General features: G+C 39.3%; 1 protein-coding gene across 5 annotated transcripts in view; it reads right to left on the bottom strand.

Annotated features, from left to right (window-relative positions):
- Positions 1-27,303, bottom strand: part of kcnab1a (potassium voltage-gated channel subfamily A regulatory beta subunit 1a) — an 83,898-nt gene that overhangs the window by 15,473 nt on the left and 41,122 nt on the right. For all 5 annotated transcript variants that reach the window (XM_028419222.1, XM_028419221.1, XM_028419224.1 and 2 more), the window contains exons 2-3: positions 10,319-10,362; positions 1,865-1,902 (exon numbers count right to left, since the gene is read on the bottom strand). In XM_028419222.1, the coding sequence (XP_028275023.1) occupies positions 1,865-1,902; positions 10,319-10,362 (82 nt within the window). The remainder of the gene's footprint in view (positions 1-1,864; positions 1,903-10,318; positions 10,363-27,303) is intronic.

Here is a 27,303-nt window from a genome sequence, read left to right as displayed (position 1 = left end):
AATGAAACATTTCAAACTGATTTTACATGAGCCAGCCAGCTTTTCCCCTCTCATTCTCAGCTGTTGAAATCACAGCCTGAAGTATCTGAGGGACATTGAACCAGGGACATTCAGAATAATGGAGGGGAAAAGAGTGATAAGCTGTGAGGGTACATAAATTGATGCCACTAAGCCCTAAGGTAAGAAAAATAATGGTGTTGCATAAGCTTACTGTTTCGCTGTCCCCTGGGGTGAGCTCTGTTCTCTTCTGTGTCACTTTAAGTGTATACATATGTGAGTGTGTGTGTGATGACCAAGGCTAAGGCCCTAGCAGCAACATCACAGCATGTTAATCCACATCAATGCAGACAAATGTACAGTGTCCTTCATCTGTCCGATGTAAAGTATTAAATTGCACACTATGCAAATCATCACACTTCAGAAAATTCTCTCTAAAGGTGGTATTTTCTCTCTTTTATGAATTAATGTGTTAGAGCAATAGAGCTTTGTCTGCAGGTATCAAGACTTTGTCAGCAAGCCCACTCAGTGGTCTGAAGAAAGTTAACTGTGACACCACTCAGAAACACAAAGCTGTGACAGATGTCCCACAGCCACGCTGATGGGAGCTCTATTCCTGGAAGTGCACAAAGTTTTTGATGCACAAGGATAAGCTGCTCTCCAAGAATGTCATTTTAGGGGTTTACTGGCTTTCAAGGAAAAAAACTGATGTCCTTATTTCTTTTTCACTCACTGAGTCAAACAAAATTGGATTGGTTTTTAACAATCTATTAAACAGAGAAACACAAAAATGGCTGTGGGCAGCAGCTCTTCCACAAACATTTAGCCGCTGCCAAGTTCTCTTGGCCTACAGGCTTCCTGACTTTGTGCTTCGTTTTCAAAGGTCACTTGGTTTTGTATTTAGTAACATTTTTGGTGCCAATGGTTACAGGTGTGAGATTTGGCTGTGTACTTCTCAGGTACAGTTTCTGAAATGTCACAGCCTTGGTTTTTGCCTGTGTCCCTCCTTGCCTGTGACTGCTCTCTGTCCCTTTCCTTGCTGTGTTTTCTTTGCGTTTGTGGAGATGGGTGTGTGTTAGAGATTGAATAGAGCGTCATCACTTTCATCCTGATAAAATGTAGGCTCATAACTCTGTTTCTTGTTGTTTGCTGCTGTGATTAACTCCGGTTCTGTTTTCGTGGACTCTGGTTTTGCTCCTGGACCTCCTGCCTTGTCTGATCCCTCCTGTCAACTCAGATCCCTGCTCTCTTCATCCCTCTCTGCGTAGCTGCCCTCAGCTCTTCTATAGGCCAGCATGGTTCAGCTGCTTAACCCGGTCTGAAGATTTCAGCCAGTCCAAGCTTCAGCCTCGATTTCTGAACTATATATGCTTGCCCCTAGCTCCCTTCCAGCTACATTCCCTGTCCTTGTTCTATCTAGTATCTGTCATAAATACTCTCTGTCTGCCTCTGCACTGGGTCCTCTCTTCCAGCAATGACATCAAATCTCTTCTAAGACTTCTTGTTTATATCCACTCTAATAAGTTTTTGTTTTAAATGACACAACTTCCTCTACATTTACCCTAACCCTCTCGTGTTATTATAACACCTATTTCAAAATTTGAGGACATCAAGCCAGCCACCCATATCCGTGCTTGTGATCACACCTCCATCAGGTGCCACTTTTCCAGAAGAAAACAAAGACTACGGTATTCATTGTAAATACTGCATGCAAGTGCAGGCTACAATACAAGCAATAATTTTTGACCAGTTGTGGTATCAGCTGTACATGCAGGCACAATGTATTTGAGATTATTTCTGCATAAATGCTAAATTACACATTGTTCATGTCACAAACACACGTAAGATAAAAGAAAATGTTCTATACCTCGTCTGTTATCTGTCCTCCAAACGTCACCCACGTACCTGCAGAGAAGAGAAAGAGACATTTCATGATTAGGGACCATTTCTACCCAGTCAGTCTGTTCTGTCAGAGTCTGTGTGTGAGTTGTGTTCGACAACTAATCTCTGGGCTTTGACACTAGTCAAGGAATGCTGTCAGGTTCCCAAGAGAAAAATCTGTCCTGTTTAGAGTTGCTGAAGGATCACCCGATGTTAGCACTTAGAGTCTTCACTGATGACTCTTTCTGTTTACCGCAGTCATGCAAGTGTGAAAGATTTTGTGTGCCCCTGTACATCTGGCTACACAGTACTGATTTGCCCTGCAAACAATGCAGATAAGCCAGACAAAAGGCTGAGTCACCCCAACCAGAGGAGACACTAAATCCTTGGCAGATTCCCGTCGGTGAATTATGCATGTAGCTTTGTTGTGGCAGAAAAAGACTTCCAATTCAGATTGTGTCAAAACATGTTTAGCTATCTAAAACTGTCTCACTCTGCCAGGCAGACAGGCAGACTGGGGCACCTTATTATATCAGTACAGTGTCTGCTGCTAACCTTTTAATGCACCATGACTTTGTGTACAGCTGCAATATGGGGATGCTGTCATCACAGACATCCTAATTCGAGGATAAAAGTCTGAAATGTATCAACAGCAGCAACATGAAAGATGATGAGCTTTTATTCTGTAAAGCTAAAAGGTTTGAAGATCATATGCTGATAACTGAAGCTTAACCTCTTTGAATCAGTGAAATGAAAACCTTGGCTTGTGGACTACATGCATTCCGCATATGGTTATCTTGCTTTTTATGGAGCCACTAGTGACCATATTTGGGCAAGAAGGTGAAGAAGGTGAACAAGAAACTTGCTGAGACCTGAGCACACAACAGAATTCCTACTGCAACCAGTGGTGCCCCCCTGTTTTCCATTAGAAAGAAAGTTAAGCATATAAGCCTTCCTTCTGTCAGTGTTCATTTAGAATAGTAATGAGGGAAAATAATTCAGCTCCTCCAACCTCCAATTACGCATTCTCTTTTTTGGCTCCTTTATTAGTTCCCTTCAGGTTATTCGACTCTCCACCTCTGTCTGCTCTCCTTTTTATCATCCTGTTGAATGTTGAATGAATACTCTTTCTCTCTCTCACCCATTCGGTGCCCCTCTGCCGACAATTTCACACCGAGTGAACAGACTATCCTCCTTGTAACTCTGCTGACCTCCACTGCTCAGCTGTCACTTAACTGATAAACCTCAGAGACAAAGAAAAGACCTAACCATCTGCTATGATACAGCAGAGCTCATTATTTCATACATTGCCATACCATCAACTCTGCTGCGGTTTAAGTTGCAGATGGCACCCGGAGGATGTAGCTATCTGTCAGTGCATAATGACATTATCTTAACTTAATAAGGAGCAGAAAGCTGCGCTTCAGCATGCTTTGTCAGCAGAAGGGGGAGCAGGCTTTTTGGTAAAGTGTTGGCGATCACTTGTGGGAAAAGTTGCTTTTAGACATTGTTAACGCTGGTAACCATGGCAACTTCTGTAAGTCTTGAAAGCAGAACAAAGTGTCCTTAATATACAGTGTAAGCATGAAGGGTGTTATTTCTTATCCTCACATTTAGTTTTGCTAGTGTGTGTTAATGTCAGTATGTAAGAGTTTGTACACTTGTGTCTGTTGGCTCAATCATCCCTTTAAGCTGCATGGTGAAAATGTAATCACATGTCCAGTGTGAGCCGAAGGCTCGGCGTGGGATGAAAACCCTGCAGAGCACTAATGTCAAGGCCACTGCTCCTCTAGACGCCACAGTTTTCTGTTTGATGAAAATGAAAGCCTGCAAACAAAAATCAGCACTTTTTTTTAATGGCAGCTGGTGGACAGAGCTGGAAAAAATACTTGATGTTGCTATGCAACAATAGTAAATCTGATAACCACACAACTGCTGTTCTATGAAATCTGAAGTGTTTAAGTAATACAGCAACCAAAACTAACCTGATAGAGGAACTATGATGACTATATTAATGGGACAGAAATCTCAAAGTCACTTTCCTTTTATCGATTACTGTTCTCCATCATCACTTGTCAAGCACTTACATTAGCATGTCAAATGAGCCCAAGTGTGCAGCATAAAAAGGTAAAAGGGAAAGGAAAATGAGGAGAACACGGAGATGATGAGATGAATTTTATAGTGTGATTTATTCTTCCATCTTTGTCTGAGGCCTTTTAACCTGAATCTTGTATCCAGTTCTGTATCTGGCAGCATGATAGATGGCACACATTTAGATGAAGCATTTCTCTGCGGTGTCTCAGTTAAACTGACCTCCTAACTCTCCTTTTCAGCACTTTCAGCTCGTCTGGCTACAGACAGAAAGGCTGACTCATAAGGGATTGTTGAAGTAATTTCCAGTTCCAATAATACACCACACTTCATCTCCTTTTCTCAAATGATAGTTTCCCATCTATCAGCCAAATCAAATTATATGCATCATCTTCTATCAAACATATATTTGCACTATTTCAGCAAAACTAATAGGGAATTTAACCTGTACTTAATAGCTGACAATAAAAATCAGTCAGGTGGAAATCTAAATGTCCCTTTTGGTGAAACTTTGCCAGTGTGTGGGAGCTCCTCTGCAGCACCTAACATTTGTACACACACACATTTGCCTTCCTTTGTCATCAACTGCTATTGATTTCCCTACTTCATCTTCTTCTATTGTGCCTACTTACAGTTACTGAATATGGCACAAAAACCAGAGACTGATCAAACAGAAATAAAGCCACATCAACATCATTTTCTCAAGACTAGCTTGAGAAAGGGGCTTTGCCATTACTTGCATCATATTTCTAATGAATGATGATTGATGGCAGTCACCAGATCTAGATTAATAAAATCAACCGTAGTCTGACAACTTTGCAGTAATTACAGCATAAGTCTGATTCAAAGAGAATGACCAAAGAGTCTATCAGGGTTAACTGATGCTGAAGCACAAAACAAAGAGAAAACAGATGAAAGTGCTGTAGAAGTTGGGGTAGACAGACTTAAGTTCATTCAGTACCTCAGTGGCATATGCGGTCATCCATCCTGCTTCTGTCTTACACACTGCAGGACTGCAGGACAGAACTGTTTTAAAAATTCATCAATCAGAAGCGCCGTAACAGTGCGGCAGGAAACAACATATGGACTGGGATTATGTGAGAAAGAGACAAAGCTTTGGGTTCACATAGAAGTGCCACAGATTCAAATAAGACTCATGAATTTTGCAACTTTATTGAGGATTTGTCAGCAACCACACTTTTCCTATTTTAACAACCAGTTAGCATTGCTGTAGTCTGTGTGTATGCCGACAGCACAGTGAAGGCACTGCATCACCCGTGTGGTCAGTGATTACTTGCCAGTAGAATGCCTGTGCTGTGCTGAGAGGTTGTGATGAATTCACTAATCATTTATCAATTAATCCACCCTCCTCGTCTCTCCCTCTGGATAATCAGTTGGGAGAGGCAGAGAGAATGTGACATTTTTAGATGCATGTAAATTAAACTGATATTCAATTATGCTCTGCTTGAATGTACAAAAAACAATTTTATTGTTAGCGGAGGAGAAGTAACTGCTTATAAATTGACTTTCAGAATTTGGCTCTTGTAATAGAGATTGAATTTTAATAAATGTAAAAGGTGATAATGTAAAAGGTTTCTCAGTCTGGAGGGAGGATGGAGGCTGTTATTAATTGATTTTTATAGGTTTACATGTGATAAACAAATCACATCTGGAAATGCCACAATCTTTGTTTTGGTTTTGTTGAAGCTGTAGGTGCTTGTGTGTGAAAGCTCTTTTGATCTTGCCTCAGCTCGGAGCTAACCTCTATCCATCGTCTTAACCAAATAACAGGCTGCTTGTACTGAGCCTTGAGAAAGCGATACCCACAGGAAGACGGGGGGAGATAATTTATTTTAAGAAAGACGTGGGAAAAGGTGAGCCGGGATAATCAGAACACCAAGAGGGGCATCTCATGTTTTTCTCATATGACTGTAATTCCATATTTAGGTCAGTCAGCTCCACAGAAGACATAAAGTTTTGGAAAATGAAGTCAGGAAAACAAAAATATCAGGGGTAAAATAGAGGTTGTGGAGTGGATGAATTCTTATACTTGTGTGAATACTTGTGCTGTTGTAATTAAGATGAAACAGACCAAGAATAGCCTCATAAATAAGACAGAGCAGACTATCTGTCCTCATGCCATAAGACTGTATAACACCTCATCTCTGTGCCTCTGAGATAACATGGACTGACTGCTGCAATTGACAGATTTTGCACAAGGTGAGGTTTTAACTTTAAAATTGCACACTGTTGTTTTTGTACTTATATCTTCATAGCACATTGCACAATCTTGTTTATACTGATATTTATATCTGCATTCCAAATTTCTACCATTAGAGGTATATTTTCAGTATGCTGGAGTGCCTGTATATTGCTGCTGCAATAGCAAAATTTCCCAGCTTGGGATGAAGTATTTCTATTCTATTCTATTTTATTCTATTTGACCCGAAAAGACAGGAACTAATGTTGAGTGAGAGTTTCACATTTTGTGATAAATGTGCGCATGTACCATCTCCCTAATTTATTACAGACATAAATGTGTTAAACGCCCTCTTTACATCTAAAGATACGCAAGATTTGATTTGTGTAAATCAAAAAGTGTCATCTAAACGAGTGTGTACAAATGTTCGATAGCCAGTTGGATAAATCTTGTTAGATGTCCCTTTAATCAGGTGAATGTTAGACAAATTAAATTTGGGATTGAATACATATATAAATAAATACAAATCTATTTGAACTTGGTTCTTAAATGCACCTTCACTATGGCAATGAATCAGCCTGAACTTTCAGAGAGCTAGTAAGCTAATACACTGAAACAGATCCATAAAAGAGAAATGCATATATTGCTTATATTACTATCAAATAATGCTAAACATTAAAGGTGCTTTATGCCTGTGTTAATATGGAGTTCTTGCATGAAATGTCATATTACTTCTATCTTTTTCTGTCCTCGTCTCATCACCTTCTTCCATACAGCAGAGATAATGACTGTGTGAGTGGAATACTAATGTATCCGTCCGAACTGATTCTCTCGACACACACCAAATGAACCCAACGTAAAAACTTTGTAGAACTGCAAATTATTACTGCTTTTAAATTGGCCACCACACACATTTACTGTATGCATACAAGTTAAAAACAGTTGAATAAATGCACCTAACTTAAACGTATTCAGTGTGTTTAATTTAAATTACAGCAAAAACTGAGTCTCACACATGTAAACAATATATTTTTCTCAATTGCTGCTGTTGTCGGCCAACGTCGCTCTCTCCTTTCATTCACTCTCAAGCATACTCCAGTGCCACTGTCCTCTCACAAACAAACATCAAATTTAACAAAATCCATCATAGTAATAAGAGTCTCTCATCATAATCTAAACATCAGTATATAATCTATCCTCCCTTTACAGGTTTACACCACAGCATGACGTACTATATAAACTTTTTCTGCCCTGGTTAAGTGCCCCTCAGCTACATTGCTCTGAATCTTAAACACAGCAGCAATCGTTACTCCCTCTAGCTGCAGAGTGAAGTCAGCCGCTTCAGTGTCAAGGTCAGTTTGCTCCTTTAGTGTTGCATTTGAGATATTTCCTTTTTAAACAGTTTTTCGGCAGTTTAAAAAGCAGCATTGGGTCCTCAGTCAGAGTTCTACAAAACCACAGCAACTCCAATCAACAGGTCTGCTTTAATCGAATGTTTTGTGTATACCAGACTTATTTACAACTTGCTTTATACAGGAATTAATATTGGGATTAGTATGCTGCTGTGAATAGCTGTGGGAATTCTAAACGGCAAGAGATGCTGAATTTCTGTAAAAAAAAAAGATCTTTGCTGGCACGGGTAAGACAGTGTTTCAGAGTGACAGATTGACTTGAAAAGTGTAACTCCTGTGACACATCTCCTCTTGTTGTGTGGTTCAAACAGCCGAATGGAAACAAATGACTGAGTCATGCTTGAACATGACTGAATGTGTCTCACATCACTGTCTGCCTACTGCACTGTGTGGTCCTCCTCATTTCCAAAAGCAGTTTGGTGAAAAACTCTGCACACATGCCACACACGCACACAGATCTCTCTTGGCAGTATTCCTTTAAGTGAAACAATGAAACACTGTTTAGTGTCCTGTTCTTTGCCCTCTCTCCTCCTGCTCTCCTCTGCCAGCGCCATGCTTGCCCTGGGCGCAGCATGTGGCAAGCAGCTGGCATTATGTTGACCTTTTCTGCACAGAGCAGCTCAGCCAGTTTGAGTCAGACCTCTCAGCCTACCGTGTACCACCTGGGGCATCAGTGCTCACAGTTGTCCTGGGTGTCAGACATTACACCCTGAAAAACAATAGTTCAGCATGGCACCTCTTTAGGATGTAATCTAACATCCACACTGGGAAAAACACCCTTCGTAAATATTGCTTTTACTCAACAATGCATCAAGCCAAAATTAAATTTAGACCAAACATGCAATTATTGCATTATTCAATGAACATGGTTAAAAAAAAAATATTTTTAGGCATCATTAAGCTAAAAGATGCCTTATTCTTAGGATACTTTGTCACCTTACAAAAAGCCAAAGCCAGTTAATAATCAAAGTTAGATAAAATGACAAAAAAGAAACATAAGTGATCTGTCATGATGAACCTGGTAGATGTATACGTGTATACTTTATCCTGCAAACCAGTTCACATACAAACAGAAATGCCAAATGAAACTTAAACATCAAGCATCACAAATGATTGATCGTGCATGTATCACAGCACTAAAAATAGTCTGTGCATAAACATGCTGACTGGGCTCTGCTTGTAAACAGAGGAGTCAGGAGCAGCTGAAAAATATAGCCTAGAATAGTAAATCAGGCCAAGTTAAAATCCGTGCAAGGATGCCTCTATATGAGATCAGCAGCAGAAGCTTAGTCAGCAGAGGCACCTATTAGACATGACTCTAGGATTTATAGAAGTTCTGGTGAGATGCACAGGTCTTATTAAATAGATCAGGAGTTACTGTAGCCTAAAATTGGCAATTGACAAACAACCAACAAAGGCTTAAAGGAGCAAAAGTTCAGCAAACTTAAACCTATCATTTAAGCTACTCTTGTTTGAGCACTGTACAAAACATTCTGTTTTGAAGGTCAGCCTGTCTAAGCTGACTAAAGCTTGTGTCCCATGAGCTGCATAAGTTTTGATCGGATTTAGGGAGTGGTGGCTGATCTGCACCTCCTCTGAGCAGGGATAATGGCAAGGACAGTGTTTTATCTTACCCTGGCAGGTCTGATCATGAAATACTACGTGATCTTCAAACTGCAGAGACGCAAATCTCATCATGAAAAAAGTTTTTACAGAAATGCGTGTTACAGGAGGAGAAAGGCTTCATTTGTTGAACAGTCACTTAAAGATAATTTATTTGGATCTGACTGATATTAAACATGAATATGAAAATCATGGATATGATTATTGAGTCACATTTGCCTTCGACACAAATTCTAACCACTGTGATTTTAGATGTGAGCATGGAGGAGATGTGGTTTATATATATGTATGATGTTTAAATACATATAGGTGCATCAGTTTCTAGCAGTTTCCAAAAGAAATTAGGCAAGAAAAATACATATTTTAATTTCAATCAATCTGAGCTCAAGAGGAAATATGGTTTCTGTGAAACTTCAAAAACTGTAGTCTCATACCATGTGTGAATAAATTACATTTCTGAATTGCTGGCACTCTAGCCTGGAAAAAAAATTATATTTTTACCCACTGGATATTTTAATGAACTATTTAGTACATTTTATATAAAAATGTTACATCTTACATTTGATGTCAAAATAGATATCAATGAAAACAAAAGTATGCTTAGGAATTTATCCCAATAACACCTCTCAATATTTACATTATTAATCTTTATCATCTCACAGGTCTAGAGTAGACACAGTGTGTTTAAACTTTTATTTGTCCGTTTGTGTGCTGGGAGTTCTTCCAAGAAGGAACTTTTCGTTTTATATTTTATGTGGTCACACAGAAAAAAATGTGTGTTGTTGTTTTAAGAGCTCTTCATGACGACAGAAATAGGAATGCTGCTGAGTGTGTGTGAGAGTCTGTGTGTTGTCTTCTTCCCACTCTCATGCTAAATATTGAAGCTGAGTTGGGGGTGGGTTCGACTCTCTTATATGAGAAGTGAAGAACTTTTACCAGCAACCTACACTGATGTGGCTACACACACACACACACTGAACTGTAGTGCCACCTCCTCTGCAGTAGGACAGTAACAGTATTTCACCTGTTTAGACTGCAGTCAGTGATTTTATCCGACATGTAACAAACCAGGACAGATAATACTGAAATGACAACAGAGTGCTACTCTACTCACCCAGGCCTAAGCAAGATACTCTGAGTCCTGACTTTCCGAGGTTCCTGCATAGAGAGAGAAAAAAAATGAAATCAGATCTTTTGTGCATTCCCACACACCATCCCAGGAAGAACAGTAATCAATCATCAGTGTAACCCAAACTTTGCCTTTAATGATCATTCAAAGATGTGCACTGATGGATGCTTCAATCTGTACCTATATCTGTATGCAGCATCATGAGCTGTCAGTCAGGAGAATACCAAACAGGCCTTTCATTTTATACAAGACGCAGGATGTGGCTTTGCCTCCACTAATCACACGACAGCTTGACAGCATGTCTGTCTGCTTGATTTCTCTATGACAAGATATGGAATTTCACCGTCTCTGCCCTCCTGGTATGTGCTGACACCACTGACCTCCTACCATGTCTATACACTGTGTGTGGAAGGAACTCGATTGAAATGGTTATCTGTTCCTTGATGTCCTATTTCAATCAGGCGGAGAGGATCACACAGTTATCAATAACAGCATGATGATGGAAAGGCAACAGCAGTGAGGAAAATATTTTTTAATACTAAAAATATTTAGTTAATGCATTTTACTTACTAACAGATCAATTAGCTTTGTTGTTTATTATTATTATCATCAGGCAGTAACAGGCATCTTTAAAATATGTCAGGACAGGGCATGAGATCACAAAGGAGGGTGAATAGAATGAAGAAAGTAAATAAAAACAATAGCACACTGAGAATAATACTTTCAAATAAGGCAGAAAATTTGACAAAAACAAATTCATTTTTGAGCTCTCACCTCAACCTTTCTTTTTCTTAAAGGACAACTGTGTAGGTTTTAGTGGCATCTAGTAGGGAGGTCGAAGATTGCATTCAGCTAAATAGTGTTCTCTTGTCTCTCTTTCCAGTAAGCATTCAGTTATTTGGTGTTAGTAAGAGGACTTGCTCACCATTTAGTTATGAATGTTTCTAATACATAAATGTGATTTTACTGTGATTGCTGCCCCTTTAAAAGCATTTGGTTTTAATGTTTCAATGTCTGTATAGCACCCAGACCACGTCGCTCCTGCTCTGCCCTCACACCGTTACAGTGGAAACTGTCCTTCCTGTGTGTTCATGCCAAGTCCAATTGAGCAGGAGGAACACATTTGCTCTGTCACGGCAGCAACCTGTCAATGGACATGTGCACACAGACTCACACACAAACTTTTGAAAACAAACTAGAGAAGTTTAAGCAGGTGCAAAACTAAATCTGCTGCTCTAATTCATCAGGTGGAACACGTGGAGCAGTTTTCCTGTGGGAGGAGTTTACAAAATGTTAGGCTGGCACTTTTGTAATTACTCAGGAACCTTGTTTAGAGAGGATACTTGAGAATTCATTCGAAACAGCCACATCACAAGTTTTACAAACTGTGTGTTCTTGAAGTAGAAAGTACATTTATAGTATTGTTAAACTCATAAAACAGCAAAATAAGCAACCACCAAATAAAATGTGGGTACATATGACATTTAGCCCCATGAGAAACAGCACATGTTGTAGCTCACAGCTATGTGTCCTGCTGAAACACTTGACCCAGCTCTCCTCAATAGATCTCCTGTTATTAGTCTTTAATGAAGCATCAGCTTTACAGGCTAAGCCCTGTTTATTGATTGAGCAGTACATTATTCACAGCTGTCAGCAATCTTTCATTTTTGCATACCTGTCAAAACCACTTAAGTTATTCATCGCTAATGTGACCTCAGCATCAGAATAATCAATTAGGCATACAAAATCAAGGTAGGCTAAAAAAAATGATTTTGGATTATGCATTAGCTCTGTGACCTCAAAATATCCACAAAGGACATGCAAGTTTTTTGAGGGAGGTGCTCTTGAACACAAGTTGCTTTTGCTCTGCAGCAAGGATTTATTAAGTGGGTAAGGAAAATGTGCATTGACATTTTTGGAATATAGTTAAATAACTTTAGGACTTTTTTTAAAGTCCAAAAGTTAAGGTGTGTAGTCAAAGAAGTCCTTTGAATTAGGATCATAGGAAAAAAGAGGTGCTGAGTCAGGCAGCGGATGCCCCTTTGCTGACGATTAATGATGATGCGGCCGTTTCCAGGCCATGACCGTGAATGATTACAAAACAGGTGCACTCTATTTCAGGTATAAAGAAAAAAGCTTCTCTGGAATCAGAAGATAGCACAGAACGATCTCCTAGGAGGTCAAAAAATCTGCACACTGTGATGGGTGATAGGTCAGAGAACAGAGCATTTGTTGCAAAAAGAGTAAACTTGCATCGCTAAAGCTCTGGCACAGTAAAACTTCTCTTAGTTTGCCCCGACACGCTGCAGTTTATTATGACATATAGTCATGTTGTATTGTCAAGCGACCTCTAGCTGAGACAGACACACATTATTCCAACACAAAGGTGTGAGGTGAGCCTGTTCTGGAACTATAATAACAACATTTTGAATCCCAAAGGCAGAAAATAAATTGAACTTTTGATATATTACTCCTGAAATTGTAAAATCACATTTACATCTGTGCTGCTAAGCATTATTGAACTAATCATTAGGGCTGCATTTATCTCCTGAAGCAAAGAGTACATCCAGAAATTTTTTTTGTGTGATAAGGTGAAGTTAAAATAACCTATTCAAATGTGCGTTCTTTTGCTTACTGTTTGTTTTTTCCTCTTGTGCTGATATAAGTAAACAAATATATAGTATATATACACTGCAAAGGAACAAATAAGTTTTTCTCATATCAGCTTTGCTGGCTTGTATACTGCTGAGCCTATAAAAACATCCCCTCATCGAGCCTTCAGAGGGTTAGGAGATGGATGTATAAATGGCAGTGAAGAGGATAATAGATGAGATGGAGAGAATGATGCAAAGAAGAAGAAAATAAGATTTCCCTCACTTGCAAGATGAAGTGAGAAAGTCATCATTTCCTTCATTTAAAAGCCCTTTTCACATGGCTCAGTTATGCAAACGCTTATAACCACACATAAATAACCAAACCCCGCCACTAACACCAACACACACTCATGCTAATACAGCCACCCAAGCCCATTAAATATTTATTGAAATATGAAGCCCCCTGTAGACGCTTTTCCAAACAGATCTTCCATAACAAGCCTTCCCCATCAATGAGCCTATTCATCTCCACTTAAACATGTCTTCATTTGCCTGATGATGGACAGTAATGACTTTCTCTAATACCCCCGGCACTACGGCAATATTATCCTCTCGCTTCTCCTTTCAAAACACACACACTCACTCTCTCTCCAGTGCATGTCAGCAGTCATCACCACAGATCTGTCACTGATTCGCCCATTGCCTCGCTTCTACAGTACAGACTGGGGCTGCAACCATGAGAGAAAGAAAACAGATACTTGAAAGCGTGTATTTTTAATGAGACTAGTTTTACTAGATGCTTGCGTATAAGAAGCACTGAGAGGACCCTTTTGGAATGAGGTGACAAGTAGCCATTTTGCTCATGTTTTAATCTCATCATGGAAGCCAGGACTAAAATGTTTGTAAGCCTGTAAAGTCATCAAATACAAAACTCATAGCTAACATTCATTCATCTTCATATGTTTTTTGAGCGTGCAGAGCATTGCAGGCAAAATGGATTGCCCTTTGTTTAGAATCTAACATATTAAACATATTTAATTGATTTTACTCCAGCCCCCCTACAACCCATTTGATTAAAATGAGTATAGCTGATGGACAGATGGATGGGTGGATGGTCTTTGGTTAGAGTTGATACAGAAAAGTGTAGTATGTGATGATTGCCCACCATTTAATGAGGAGATATTTGTGACTGCTTTCCAGACAGAATGGCTTCACATTTGCACTGTTTTTTAATTAAAAAAAATCAAACTGCTGTTTACGATATGGAAAAACTGTTACAGCCACGAGAGACTGCCTGACACGCTTCTCCATCCAGAGAGGTGGAGAGAGGGAGGGGAGAGTGAGAAAGGGGACCATGAAGAGACATGGGTGCATGCCTAAGGCCACCTGAGCTCCACATAAAGTAGGTTATAATTTTACAGTAGTCAACCAAATTCTGGCAACACGCACTGCTCGTCTGTGGCATCATTCAATGTTCACATTCACAGCTGTTCCTCACATTTACTTCCAGAGAGTTGTGACTGAGTTTATATTTCAGTTTTTATTTTCTCAGATCCAACATTTTTCCTGTATTTTTTTTCTCTGCACTTTATACCAACCTCACATCTGCTCTGTGACACCGTATCTGAGTATGTTTGTATTGCATTGCTCCCTTACCAAACGTTGTTCCTTTCACCTCCCACTAACATGCACCTTTTCTACTGACCGCATTCATCCATTACATTTTCAACTTAAAGAAGCCTAATATTTGTCACCACTGCTTGTATTTTTTCTTTTAATTAAAAGCTTGACACATTTTTTTTGCTTCCTCATCTTTAACCACTGGTTACTCAAACACCTATTCGCTGACTTCAGCAACAACAGCAGAAATAACTGGGTCAAGTCCTGACAGAGGTCTGCTCCTGTGTCAGGAATATAGGTGGAAAGCTGTTACTTTTGATAGACTGATGTTTGTGTGACTTATGCACATAAGATATAATCAGTACGAGCATATTTTGATTTTGGCTTTAATGCTAATGACTTCACGTGAGAGGAAAAGAGAGCCATCTGTAGATAATTATTATGTTGTGTGGACTAATTAACTCTCCATACTTAATTGACTGGGTAAGTAACACAAGAACAGCACTGACTGAAAAAAAATAAAAAGCAAAACAGATCTTCTGAGGATACAATGTGTGAGACAGCTAATGAATTATAATTTGTAAATGCTCGAGTAGAAGAAAATCAACAGATCAAGAAACAGCACCTGTTCTAGTGGGAAAAAAATAAAATAAAACATAAATATTGGGGTGATACATCAAACCATGTTGGACACTTTAAACAGAATGAATGATACAGTACAATGAAAGACACAGACAGAGTGTAAAAGGGAGAGGAAGAGCAATAGATTATAGTTGACGGTGATGAAGGGTGATGCACTGACACTGCTGCTCACACACCTGCCATCCTGCAGTTTCTGACCATGCCCTGACCTTTCCTTTGTTCCCTTACATGCTGTTCCTACAGTCATAGACAGTGGAAATGGTTGCACCCCCCATAACCTTATCTATTAAATAGGTATAGGTGATCAGTATAGGATTCTCCTTTACCTCTTTCTTCTTCTTCTAATGATAGACATTTGTTAGGACTTGGTTAGCCTGTCTCTTGACTCTACACAGGTCAGTTGTAAATAGAAAAAAGCATGGGCGTCTCACAGTTGTAGAGCCTTTGTGAAACTATTATGTTTTGCACTGTTGACCCGCACCTGCAGCCCTGACACACTCTCATTTACCTTTCGTCCAGCGCTTCTGCTTAAAATTATAACCACCATTCAAAATCACTTAAAAAGCAAAAAAGTGTTACTGTGCAAAAGTTCCTGTGCAGCTAGGCATGTGTGCATACATAAATACATGAATACAGCTGTGCATTTGCCTTTGCTCGCATGTCTGCCTGTGATTGTAGCTGTGGATCCATACAGTATGAGCTGTTCCCATGAACTAAGGAACAATCTCAGCAGTGGGGCTATTTCATGCCTATCAAAGCCTGAACACTGAGTAGGTGGAGGGAGGTAGAGGGGTAAAGGAGAAAGGAGGAGCTTACATTCAAATGTACTAATGCAGCTGCCTGTGTATGGGAGTAATGTAAAAGCTGTCACCTAGCAAGCAGCAGAAGATAACGCTGCCAATGGTGCCAGTAGGAAGCACACTGCCAATCACTCTTCTACAACAAATACTGTGATGAGAGCATTAATTGGACAGAGTTGTGGTGGTGGTACCATGTGTAATATTTTTAATTGGATGATGCAGTTAGGCTTTATTTGTAGTCATTCTGTGGCGAGGACTGCAGACATTATTTTTCAAGCTGTATGAGTATGATTCAAAAAATAACAGAACAAAAATGGGTACACAATGACCACAACAGATTAATGCACTGCTGCTTAAGAAAATATACACAAATCCCATTTTAGCTCGTTTTCACAACTAATGATGAGTAGCAGACTTCAAGCATTAAACATCGTAAATATTTCTGTTGTCATGTACACTAATCACAATCACTGTAAATGTGTGTTGCAGGTTGTGTTTTGTTAAATTGCTGATTTCTAAATTTGTTGTGAGCGACTTCAATTGGCAGTTGTGAAATGGTAGAAAATTGTTTGCTTGCAACAAGGTTTGTCGATTTTCTGGAGTAACCAGTCCAAGATTTCTAGACTGAGGCATTGTGTATTTCAGTCAATTGAAATTTACCATTTACCTCCCTGTACTGGAGAAAGGGGAAAAAAAGAATCTTCCTCACTCCGCAACTTACTTTAAAAGAAGATGGATAACCAGCACTGCAGGCCACAGGAAGAAAATAAATAGTTGAGTGCGGGGAGAACTGTCAAACATCAAGCCTCTCAGGCACTGTAGATCAGAGCGGCGGTAACTCTTGACATACTCTTACTTACTTTAATTCAGTTCAATTTTAATTAAATTGTACCTATAACAACTGAAATTGTCTAGAAAAGCTTTCCTCAAGCTGAAACCCAAGAGCAAGCACCAAGGTGATAGTGGCAAACAAAAGAATTGCTTTAGAAGAAACTTTCAGTAAATCCAATCTCACAAACAGATGAATTCACACTGATAGTAGAGGAAAAAAACAAATTAGCATACTTGGTACAAACAATATTATGATGCATATATACAGTTGGTGCATAAAGATAAAGAGTGGATAAAACTGGAAAAACGATGCTAACCTGGACATGAGGAATGAATTCAGCTTACTGTGCAGTAAAATAATAAGAGTGTACTGTAATTCAGCCCCCACAGTAGAAACACACCATAATGGATCATTATGTAGCCACTTCCCTCTATTCAGCTGTCTTAGAACAGGATTGCTGTCCTGGTGGGTCCCTTGTTAGGACAAACACACACCTCCAGTTCTCCTGAGGCAAATTTGCATTAAGATGCAGGAAAATGCAAATTACCCACAATTAGCTTCATGCTCACATGTACCACTGTTACTGTAATACTGTCAGCTATGAAGGGAACAAAATGAAAAGCTGAGTGGTTTTTAAATGTGTTTATGATGCTTCCAATATTATCTTCTTCATACACACCTCAATAGGAAACTATGTAGAAACACAGCACAACCCCACGTGTGCCTGCAGTGACTCAGAGTGGCTGCGTGGGCAAAAGATCCTCACATTTCAGGTCTGAATCACTCTGCCAAAGTCTCTGATCTATTTGTTGTCGAGTGGCCTTCCAGTTCAGCACCAGAGGCTAACATGTTTACCAGTATACAAAGCCAGTGTGCCTGAGAAAGGAAAGCAATTTCCACAAACCGAAATCCATAACACAACGCACTTAGGTAATACTGTCATCTGCAGTCCTATTATTTTCCCCTTAACCTTCTCTTGCAACTACTGAACCGAGCTGTTATCATTTATCTTCCCACCTGCCTCACACACACATAAATCAGTTTTCCTTCAATTTTCAGAGGTGCTGATTAGAACCATTTCAAGCAACTGCCAAACACTATACATGAAGGGGATTTTACAGAAGGCTGATATTACTGCAGGGATTTCTGCAGCAATTTCAAGTGCAAACTAAGGACAGACTGTAGATAGAAATGCTGACAAAGAAGAAATGATTTTTTTCCTGCAAGCTGTGTAAAAGTGTTTTTTGTTGATGCTTGTTTCTGACAATAGATGTAGTATTCTGATGTGATATGGAAGTTATAACACTCAGAGTCAAGTGTGGCTTGGGAGTTAACTACTACTAAAGGATGGTGGCACAAAGTTATGATTTTTTTTCTGAACTTCTAAATATTTCAAGACGCTGCCAGCAAGATCAATCTGCAACGACTCACACGCACTCAGCAAAGCACTGTTTCAGAGCATTACAATTCTGTAGAAGAAGAAGCAGTGGGTATGAACACATAGCTCTGGTTTAATTTCCCCAACTTTCATCTGTGGACCTACATGACTCAGAGCCTGGAGGCAAAACAAAACAAATACCAAATGAGATTCTTAAAAAGTCCTACATTTTCCTTTAGCAAAGAGTGCACAGACACACACACATGCCTGAATGCAGTACAGATGTCGTGCAATGCTATGAGATTCTACACCATATTCATGCCCACTTTGAAGTCATCTTGCTGGATATCTGCTGTAGAATTCTTGCTTGATGACTTCATTGTGATTTTTGGGTTTTTTTTGTATGAGTTTACATGACATTGACCAACCCCCCATAACAAAACATGATTCATGTACATTTAAATAATTTTGATGTCAAAGTTCACTTATTATTATGTTTGTGTGGGTATTGTACAATTCTGAATTTTAACAGCACAGATACTGTTACTAAAGCCAGTTTATATAAATAATAAATTAGTTCAGATTACATACCCATGTTTCTTATCCTTCATCTTAAAAACTAGTGTGAACACAGTACACATTAGGTTGAAGCTTCCCAGCAGTTAATCTGAGAGTGAATGATGATCACTAGAAATCATTAAGGGCAAGTCACTTACTGAGTTTGGGAAGTGGTAATGATTGGAAAATGCAGATGAATGGGCAGGAGGAGGTTTCACTGAAAAAGACAAGTCATCCGTTACCAGCAAAGCAACAATGATGACATGTACAGTGGCTATGTGCCCTCCTGCAGAATAAGTGCATGTGGAACAAACTGTATTGTAACCATGAAAAACTGTGAAGAAGCTTGAAATGAAATGAAATGGTCAAACAAGTGGAAACACAGGATCTGACAGACTTGTACATTATTTGTTGGTCTTTATACACCTCTCCAAATGGTCATATGTCACCCTGTTATGTCATTTATGAGGATGTGTTGGAAATAAAATAGTTGAAATCACCTCTTAATAAAAAAATGAATGTGAACTACCTTATTTTAATTTGTATGAACTTTAAGCTATAGTTCTCTTATGCCTGTATGATAGGTTGACCGATCCTGTGCCTATAAAATTTACTATAAATGGAAGTGTGCTTGCAACTCATTATATGTGCAAGTACTGGTATAGATTTCCTGACCTTGTATGTTTTAGTGAGGACTTATATCACTGCATCTCTAAGGTCCTGTGATGTGAAGCTACACATATAAGTCCAAAGAATGGCCTAGATGGAAAATGTGCTGATCTGGTCTTTAACTTATGAACAGCTGGCCAGACAATCTGCAGGAAAACATCTTTGCATGTCAGGCAAATTAGTATGCATTTAAGTGTTGTTTGTTGGCTGAATTTAAGAAGGCTGTTCTGGTTTATGTACTTTTTAAATTACAGGCACAGCATATTCACATTGGATTAAAATTAAGGATGCCAGCTGCAACATCCACCATCATTGGTGAAAAACTCTAATCCAGTTTAAATAGGGATTAGCGTGTCTTTCTGTCTGCGGTTCTCTGCAACTAAATAAGGAATTAACAGGCTACTGACAAAATAAACTTTCACTGAGGCAAAATATGTGTAAAATGGCAATTCTTAGAGAGCAATCTTTACACATAAACCTTGAGTCAACACAGTCCATTGCATGCACACCCACCACAGGACACACAGTCAGATGGGCTTTAAACCCTCCGTTTTAAGGGCTACTTGCAGCGAGTAAAGACATCACATTAATGCAGGCAGGCTGGAGTTCAGCCACTTACAGTGATGAGTTTGCATTGTGCATGATTAAAATTCACGAATGAGGAGGAGACACAGGGAAGTATGCCAGACCAACGGCTGTGAAATGAAACTCAGCAGAACTTTCTGTATGGTGTCCAAAAAAGTCTGTCTGCCTGGTTCTTAGACTTGAACAGCAGCTCTGTTGCCGTGAAAGAGATCACAAGGTTAATCCGTTCCTCTGTGCTGAGACTCACTGCTGTGCCGCAGAGGGCGTGACGGGGGAAAGAAGGACAGGACACAGTGAGCCGGCAGCCAACTCAAAGACACTGTATCTAAGTGGTCTCGTCATTAGAAGATTGGTGGTTCAAATCCCGGCAGCAGTCAGGAGGATGTAAGTGAAGATCTCATCTCCCTCAATAACCACTGACAGGGAGGCCTAGAGAAAGATGCACAGTTGCATAACTATGGAGCTGAAACTAAATATTTTCTTCACATTTTCCTACAATAAACAACTCACTGAAAATGAACAGATCAGAAAAAAGGCCACTAACAAGAGACATTTGTGATGCTGTGCATGTTTCTGCCCACTAATCCTGATGGGTCATTAAACACACTAATCAAGACTTCAGTCAATGACAGAGACTAATGCATGGACACACACAAACAGAAACACACAGGTGTGTTCAAACTGAGATGAAGGTGGTCATATAATCACACACAAACTGTGTTTTTCACTTTCTGTTACTAATCTGAGTCTCAAGAAATTAGAATTGCATGCACAACTAGTGTAAGAAAAAATGACTTTAAAACAGTAATAATTCTAAAATTGTATACTTTTGTACAATAAAAAACAGGTTCACTCCAAGTGGTAAACCATGCATGACAATGTGTTACTATAATTGGAGCTGAGCCTAGCACCTTAATGCTAACAGTAGTATAAAAATATTCACAAGTGGCAAATTATTGAATGATTTACTGACATTTTAAAGCACAGAATATTTATAAAATGTAACAAATCTATAAGGAATTGCTTGTTGAAGAGGTATCGTCACCATCTTCACATTTCAGTGGGACTAGTTAATATTATCATCAATGAGACTAATAGTACAGTAATACATTACCTCCAATTCAAGTGGTCTAATTTATGCAGACTATAGCAGGCAAACAATGTCGATCCAATGACTAACCCACAATGAGCCCAGAGCTCCCATTCATTATTTAAACGCACTTCTTTTCTACTGGGTCAGGGTCATAGTGGAGAAACAAGATTCAGAGAAGAACTGGTAAACCAATGAATGAAAAGAAAGGAAAACCATGACGATTTATTTAGTAATCAAGTAATAAAGGGCAGCAGTGGCTCAGTGGTAGAGCAGGGTTGTCCAATAACCGGAAGGTCGGCGGTTCGACCCCAGCTCCTACCTAGTCGTTGTTGTGTGTTCTTGGGCAAGGCACTTTACCCGCATTGCCTCCAGTGCACTCACTGGTGTATGAATGCGTATGAATGAATTGGCGGTGGTTGGAGAGGCCGTAGGCGCACCTTGGCAGCCACGTCTCCGTCAGTCTCCCCCTGGGGAGCTGTGGCTACCACCGGTAGTAAGAAAAATATCAAAGACAACTTGATGAATGCTTAACAATAACACAAATGACCTCTCCACCGTACTGTAGCTGGGGCAATGGTTTCAACATAAACAGAAACGTGTAATGTTGTGTAGCACTGAGGTAGCTTTGTGTGTAGCTTCACACACGGAGCTGTGACCTACAGCTTACCAAGAGGTAGGCCAAGATATAGTTCATGCACCACGGCTTGTTTAGAAGTGTTACATTCTGTATGTATGCACTCATACTTATTTTGTTGATGAGCAGTAGTTCATATTCAGTTTTACCTTGATTTTGAAAACATTCACAAACTCTGGCCAAATGTATAACAAGAAATATTAGACAACACAGACATACTATAATTATAAAGGTGTTAAATACAGTGAACACTCACAACAGTCACAATAACACATTAGCAGGCAGAATGTATTCAGTTCAAGCTTCTATTTTTATAAACATACAAAGCCACTTCCAACACAATATACTGTAGCACTAACACACATTCACAGACGCGAGCGCAGAGACTGAATTAAATTTACTCGTGGGATGTGGAGAAAAGCCAAAGCCAGCACATTTTCTGGCCATTATTGTGCATGTTGGGGAGCTGGAGTGTGGGACACAATCAATAAATCCTACAGAACAGCAGACCAGAAAAACTTCGATGGATTTTCTCTAAATTACCGCTTCATAGACTTGACTGCGCACACACACACACACACACAAACACACTTCTAACATGGATACAGGTACAGATACTAGGTGTACACACACACACACACTGTACTATAAAACTGCAGTTAAAATGAACAGTTTAATAAATGTCATAAAACTGCTGTGGACCATAAAAAGTATAATAAAATGGCAGAGGCTTGTACAGTCAGGACCTGCTGAGTCTTCATAATGTACAGTATATTACGCTTACTTACTGCTGCTTTTTAGGGCTGTTATCACTGCACTGTTTTATTTTGCAACTACAGTTTCCTAAAACTAAAATAAACTACTTTTCTTTTAGACAATTTAAAATATAGTTAAATAATCATCTAAAATGTATTTAAGGCAACATAAATCAACTTTATCTACAAAATGGGGTAGAAAAGGAGATTTTGTGGCAGTGAAGGAGGAAGCAGCTGCAGCCTTTCAAAGAGCAGTATGGGAAATATCTCTCTGAACATACATTAGCTGCATAATGTTTTCTTGTTTGTTGCCATGTTTTGAATGTGCTATGTATGCTCTACATTAAAGAATTCTAATCTCATAATGTGTGTTACAATAAACAAGGTGACATCTTGACATTTAGCCAGCACCACTGATCAAAGCAGTAAAATTCAACCCCAGTTGCTGCTGCCTGCATAACAACTAAATCCCTTCAGGGATCAACAAACGTCTTCAGTTCTGGAGTTAGTAAAGGTTAATGAAACAAAGCACATTGTAAATGAATTGTAACAACATGACCTTTGCCGAACTGCAACTGGATCTACACTAAATCTGCAGGTTTAGCAAAACAAACAAAGCACTTTCCAAAGTGAGCATGGGGAGCCACCAAAGTCCGGACTCACTAGAATGTCTTGTGCAAGAACTGCTGCATGTGCACATCATTAAGGTCATGGTACCTCTATGGTACTATGATGTGTGGTGTTACAACACAAACATCTCTGCAAGATAAGAGCCCATTCTTTGTAATTAAGATTATTCAAACTAAGGGTTAGGGTTAGGGTTAAAATATATGCCAAGCACTGTAAGTCATTTAGTCAGGAGTGAATTAGTTCATAGATTGTGACCACACAAAGAAAATGTTGCTTCTTTCTGCATTATTTACAACACGGCATCACTGCTCGCTCAGCCATGCAGCACACTGCAGCAGTGCCACTCTGTCCCTACCTATATGGTACACCTACCTGCTGGTGTTCCTTATAAGGGGTTTTGTTGGTTTTATCCATGACAGAAAATAGTTTTGTTCTCTACAACAGCTTAATATTCATTATTACTTGTCTTCTGATAACTTTATTCTCATATACATGCTTTCATTTTTGTTTAAATATGTCACTGTCATTGAAACAGATTAATATTACTATTAAATTGTGTGTAATCATCATTCTGGGATATTAAAACACATCTGTGTTTCATGACAAATATTATGGCTGCAGTTCACTGGGTCAACTTCTTCCACTGTGCCCAGCTGCACCTGCTGCTACCCAGATACTGGTGTAGGACTAATTGCAGGCAGGTAGTATAAAGAAGTCAGAGATGGGCATCAGTGTAGTATCAATGTGGACCTCAGTCTATTTGTATTTTCCAGGTGTGTTATGTTTTTCAAAATTCTCATGGAACACATGTGATAAATGAATCTTCAGATTCAAAAATGCTTAGTAAGGGATATAAACAGTAATGTGGTGCTGCCTGCAAAGCACTAATGAACACTAAATTGTCTTTTTACGCAAAATTACATCATTAAAAATCTCCACTGGGATTCCCATGTTTCCTTCTCTCAGAAAGACACAAACAACATCAATGCCATAGTACAACATTTTTTTATCTACACACTGTACATCACACCTTACAGACCCACCTGGGGTTTTGGTTTCAGACTTCGATCATTCTGAATCACTTCTCCCACTTTATCCTGCTGCCATTTCCCTCAGCTCACCTGTTTCCACTCTGCTCCTCTCCATATTCAGTGTCGTGATTATCAGTAGCTGGGTTTCCATCATCCTGTTTTTATCTGCATTTTGAAGTATTGCATCAAAAAAAGAAAGATGGAAATGCCAAAATAATTATTTAAAAAGATACATTTGCAAGACGTTTTTAGACTTGCTTAATGTGAAAATGGCTTGAGTAATGCAAAAAATGTTGAATGCAAACACATTTGCCAATAATTTCATTTCATGTAACACATGACACTGATGAAGAAGACTGACGTCACATGATAACCGTGGAGTTGGAGTCAGTGGAGGCACTGACCTGTTACCATAATGAAATATGAGTAGAGGAGACAAACTAAATTCCTCTGTCCTCAACAGGACAATACTAGTGGTAAACAACAACCAAATCATGACTACCAGGCTGACTTGTTTTAGCTGCAAGTCACTGGGTCAACTTCTTCCACTGTGCCCAGCTGCATCTGCTGCTGCTGCCCAGATACTGGTGTAGCTTAGTGTGAGGACTAAATGTAGGCAGGTAGTGCATATGGGTTGGTCAGAGACGGGCATCAGTGTAGAATCAGTGTGGACCTTAGTGTATTTGTCAGGTGTGTTATGTTTTTCAGAATTCGAATGGAACAGATGTGATAAATGAGTGTTCAGAATAAAAGTGCTTGATAAGCGATATAAACAGGGTAATGTGATGCTGCTTGCAAAGCACTAATGAACCTTAAATCGTCTTCATTAAAAATCTCTACTACGTTTTGTCTTTTTGCATCTTTTGGCATGTTTTCAGATTCTTTCCTTATTTATTTAATCTTTGTCATCATCACCTGACCTTGATGGACAACAGGAAGAAAATGATGGAAACCTGACAACACTGATAATTACAGAAGCTGGAGAAAGCAAGGGGTGGGGGGGGTCATGTACGAGTGTGTTGCCATGCAGATGTATGCAGAACTAATCACATGTTTCCTCAAAGGGAAACAAGCTGCACACACTGCAGGCTGTAGACTCACGCTAACATGCAGAGCTGGAGAGAAAGTCTCTAAATAACCAGGGTTCTGTTACTGAAACTGTATTAGCTTAAAGTTTTTGCATGATTAGCAAGGGATAGCTAACAGAAAGGGGGGTTAGGAGTTTGCAAATTAGGTTCCCTATAATCCACAGTCAATTAAATGAAGGTAAGACATGTGAAACATAAGCCTTATGCTTTTCACAGTAATGAGTTTGTGGGATTATTACCACCTTATCACAGTTCTATCAGTCTGCTTTTTAATGTCTATCATCATTTAGCTTCCATACACAAATTGTGGGAATCAATGAGAAGAAAATCCCACTTGGAGAAAACTGACATGTTGAAATTACATTGCCTTTAATAGACAGGTACTCAACCATCATGGTGAGTGAGTTTCTGCTTCCTGGGCACTGCATGTGGATGAGAACAGTGAACATAAGAGGTCAAACCTCTCCACAGGAAGATTTTATTCTATCAGCTTTGATGTTGACACATTTAAAAACCAGACGTGGGAGAAAAATAGAGGAGCAAAAGGAGAACAAATCCATCATAGTCATATTAAGGAATTAGCTGAGGGAGTTTCTCACTCTGAGTATGATTGAATAGCTGTCTACATACCTCTCTCTCCATTCGTCACTCACTTCATCTCATCCTGCTTCACTCACGCCCTGTCTTTGTTCACTCACCCGTCTTTGACACTTTCCACCCCACACACACCTTTTTAAAGCTTCCTTTAATTCAACAGTGCTTTTCCACAAGACTCTCATCACTGAAAGTGTGCGTTTTACTATCACTTGTTGTGTTGTGTGTGTCACAGATGTGTTGAATTTTTTGATGTGTTTAATTTAGTGTGTGTAACTCAGATAAACAGAGCATAACGGATTCTTCCAATAACCCTGACCAGAAATTAAAAAGAAAACCATTAACACACATTCTGCTTCTATTCACTGCACAATACAATAATCCTCTCAAATACAAACCCTTCAGCAAGGAAAAAACGTTTTCACACATGCATTAGATAAACCAACACAAAAAAGGCTGTTACTCGCAGCTTTTGCAGTCATTCATGTCTCTATGGAGACGAAAGACAATTATATGGCCTTCATATAGATACAAACAAGACCGCACACAACCGAGTCCAACCAAGAGATGTGCTGGAGTAAAAAACCGCAATCACTGTTACAGCAGAAAAAAATGTTAACAGCTGCACAGAGCATGGATTTTCATATAAATCACTTATTAATATAAGACAATTCTAATAATATTATTAGAAGTTCTAAAAGCCTATTGTGATGTGTTTTCATGTCTTGCTTTACCTGATTAACAATCGAAATTCTGCAGATTTCAATCTGCCAATTGTTGTGGCTGCATTTCCCAGTGACATCTGTCATGTTCACACACTCCGTTCATCCGAAAAAATGGTGAAATGGTGTTAACATGTCTGCATTTTGTGTGTGCACATAATGCAGAGTATGTAAATGTCAGCCTACCACACAGAAAACATCAGGGCACAGTTAGATTTTTTTTTTTGACATAGACTTAAAGCACTGAGCTGAGCAGAACACCTATTCCACAGAGCATGTAGTGTGCCACAGCACTCTGCAGAGGGAAGGAAACGAGAGGAAGAGTGAGAGGATAAAAAAAAGAAACCCAGAAATGGAAGAGAGAGGAAAAGAGAGGGGCTATAATCTGAGGAGTGAAGAAAAAAAGATGGATTGAAAGAGAACATCTGTAAAGGAAGCAAGACTGAGTGTGTACATTCATCTCCATTCACTGTCATCATTTCAAAGCTCTGTCAGCTGGGGTGTTATTTGTCTCTAATATTTTATTCTGACACACGTATTACATATGCACAAAAACGTATGTAACATCTCAGTAGACAGACTTACATAAACTCATGAGCACCAGATCACTCAAGCTGAGGATTTGCTCAAACTTAATCATTCTGAGACAACTTCTCTCACCGTCTGTCATGTTTTTACCCCCGCCCCTTCCCCCTCCCTCTCCATTACCAGCTACACCACAATCTGACGGTAAGTCAGTGTAATT

The sequence above is a fragment of the Parambassis ranga genome, chromosome 13, assembly GCF_900634625.1.
Source record: "Parambassis ranga chromosome 13, fParRan2.1, whole genome shotgun sequence".
Classification (NCBI taxonomy): domain Eukaryota; kingdom Metazoa; phylum Chordata; class Actinopteri; family Ambassidae; genus Parambassis; species Parambassis ranga.
This window is presented reverse-complemented; position numbering and strand designations above follow the sequence as displayed.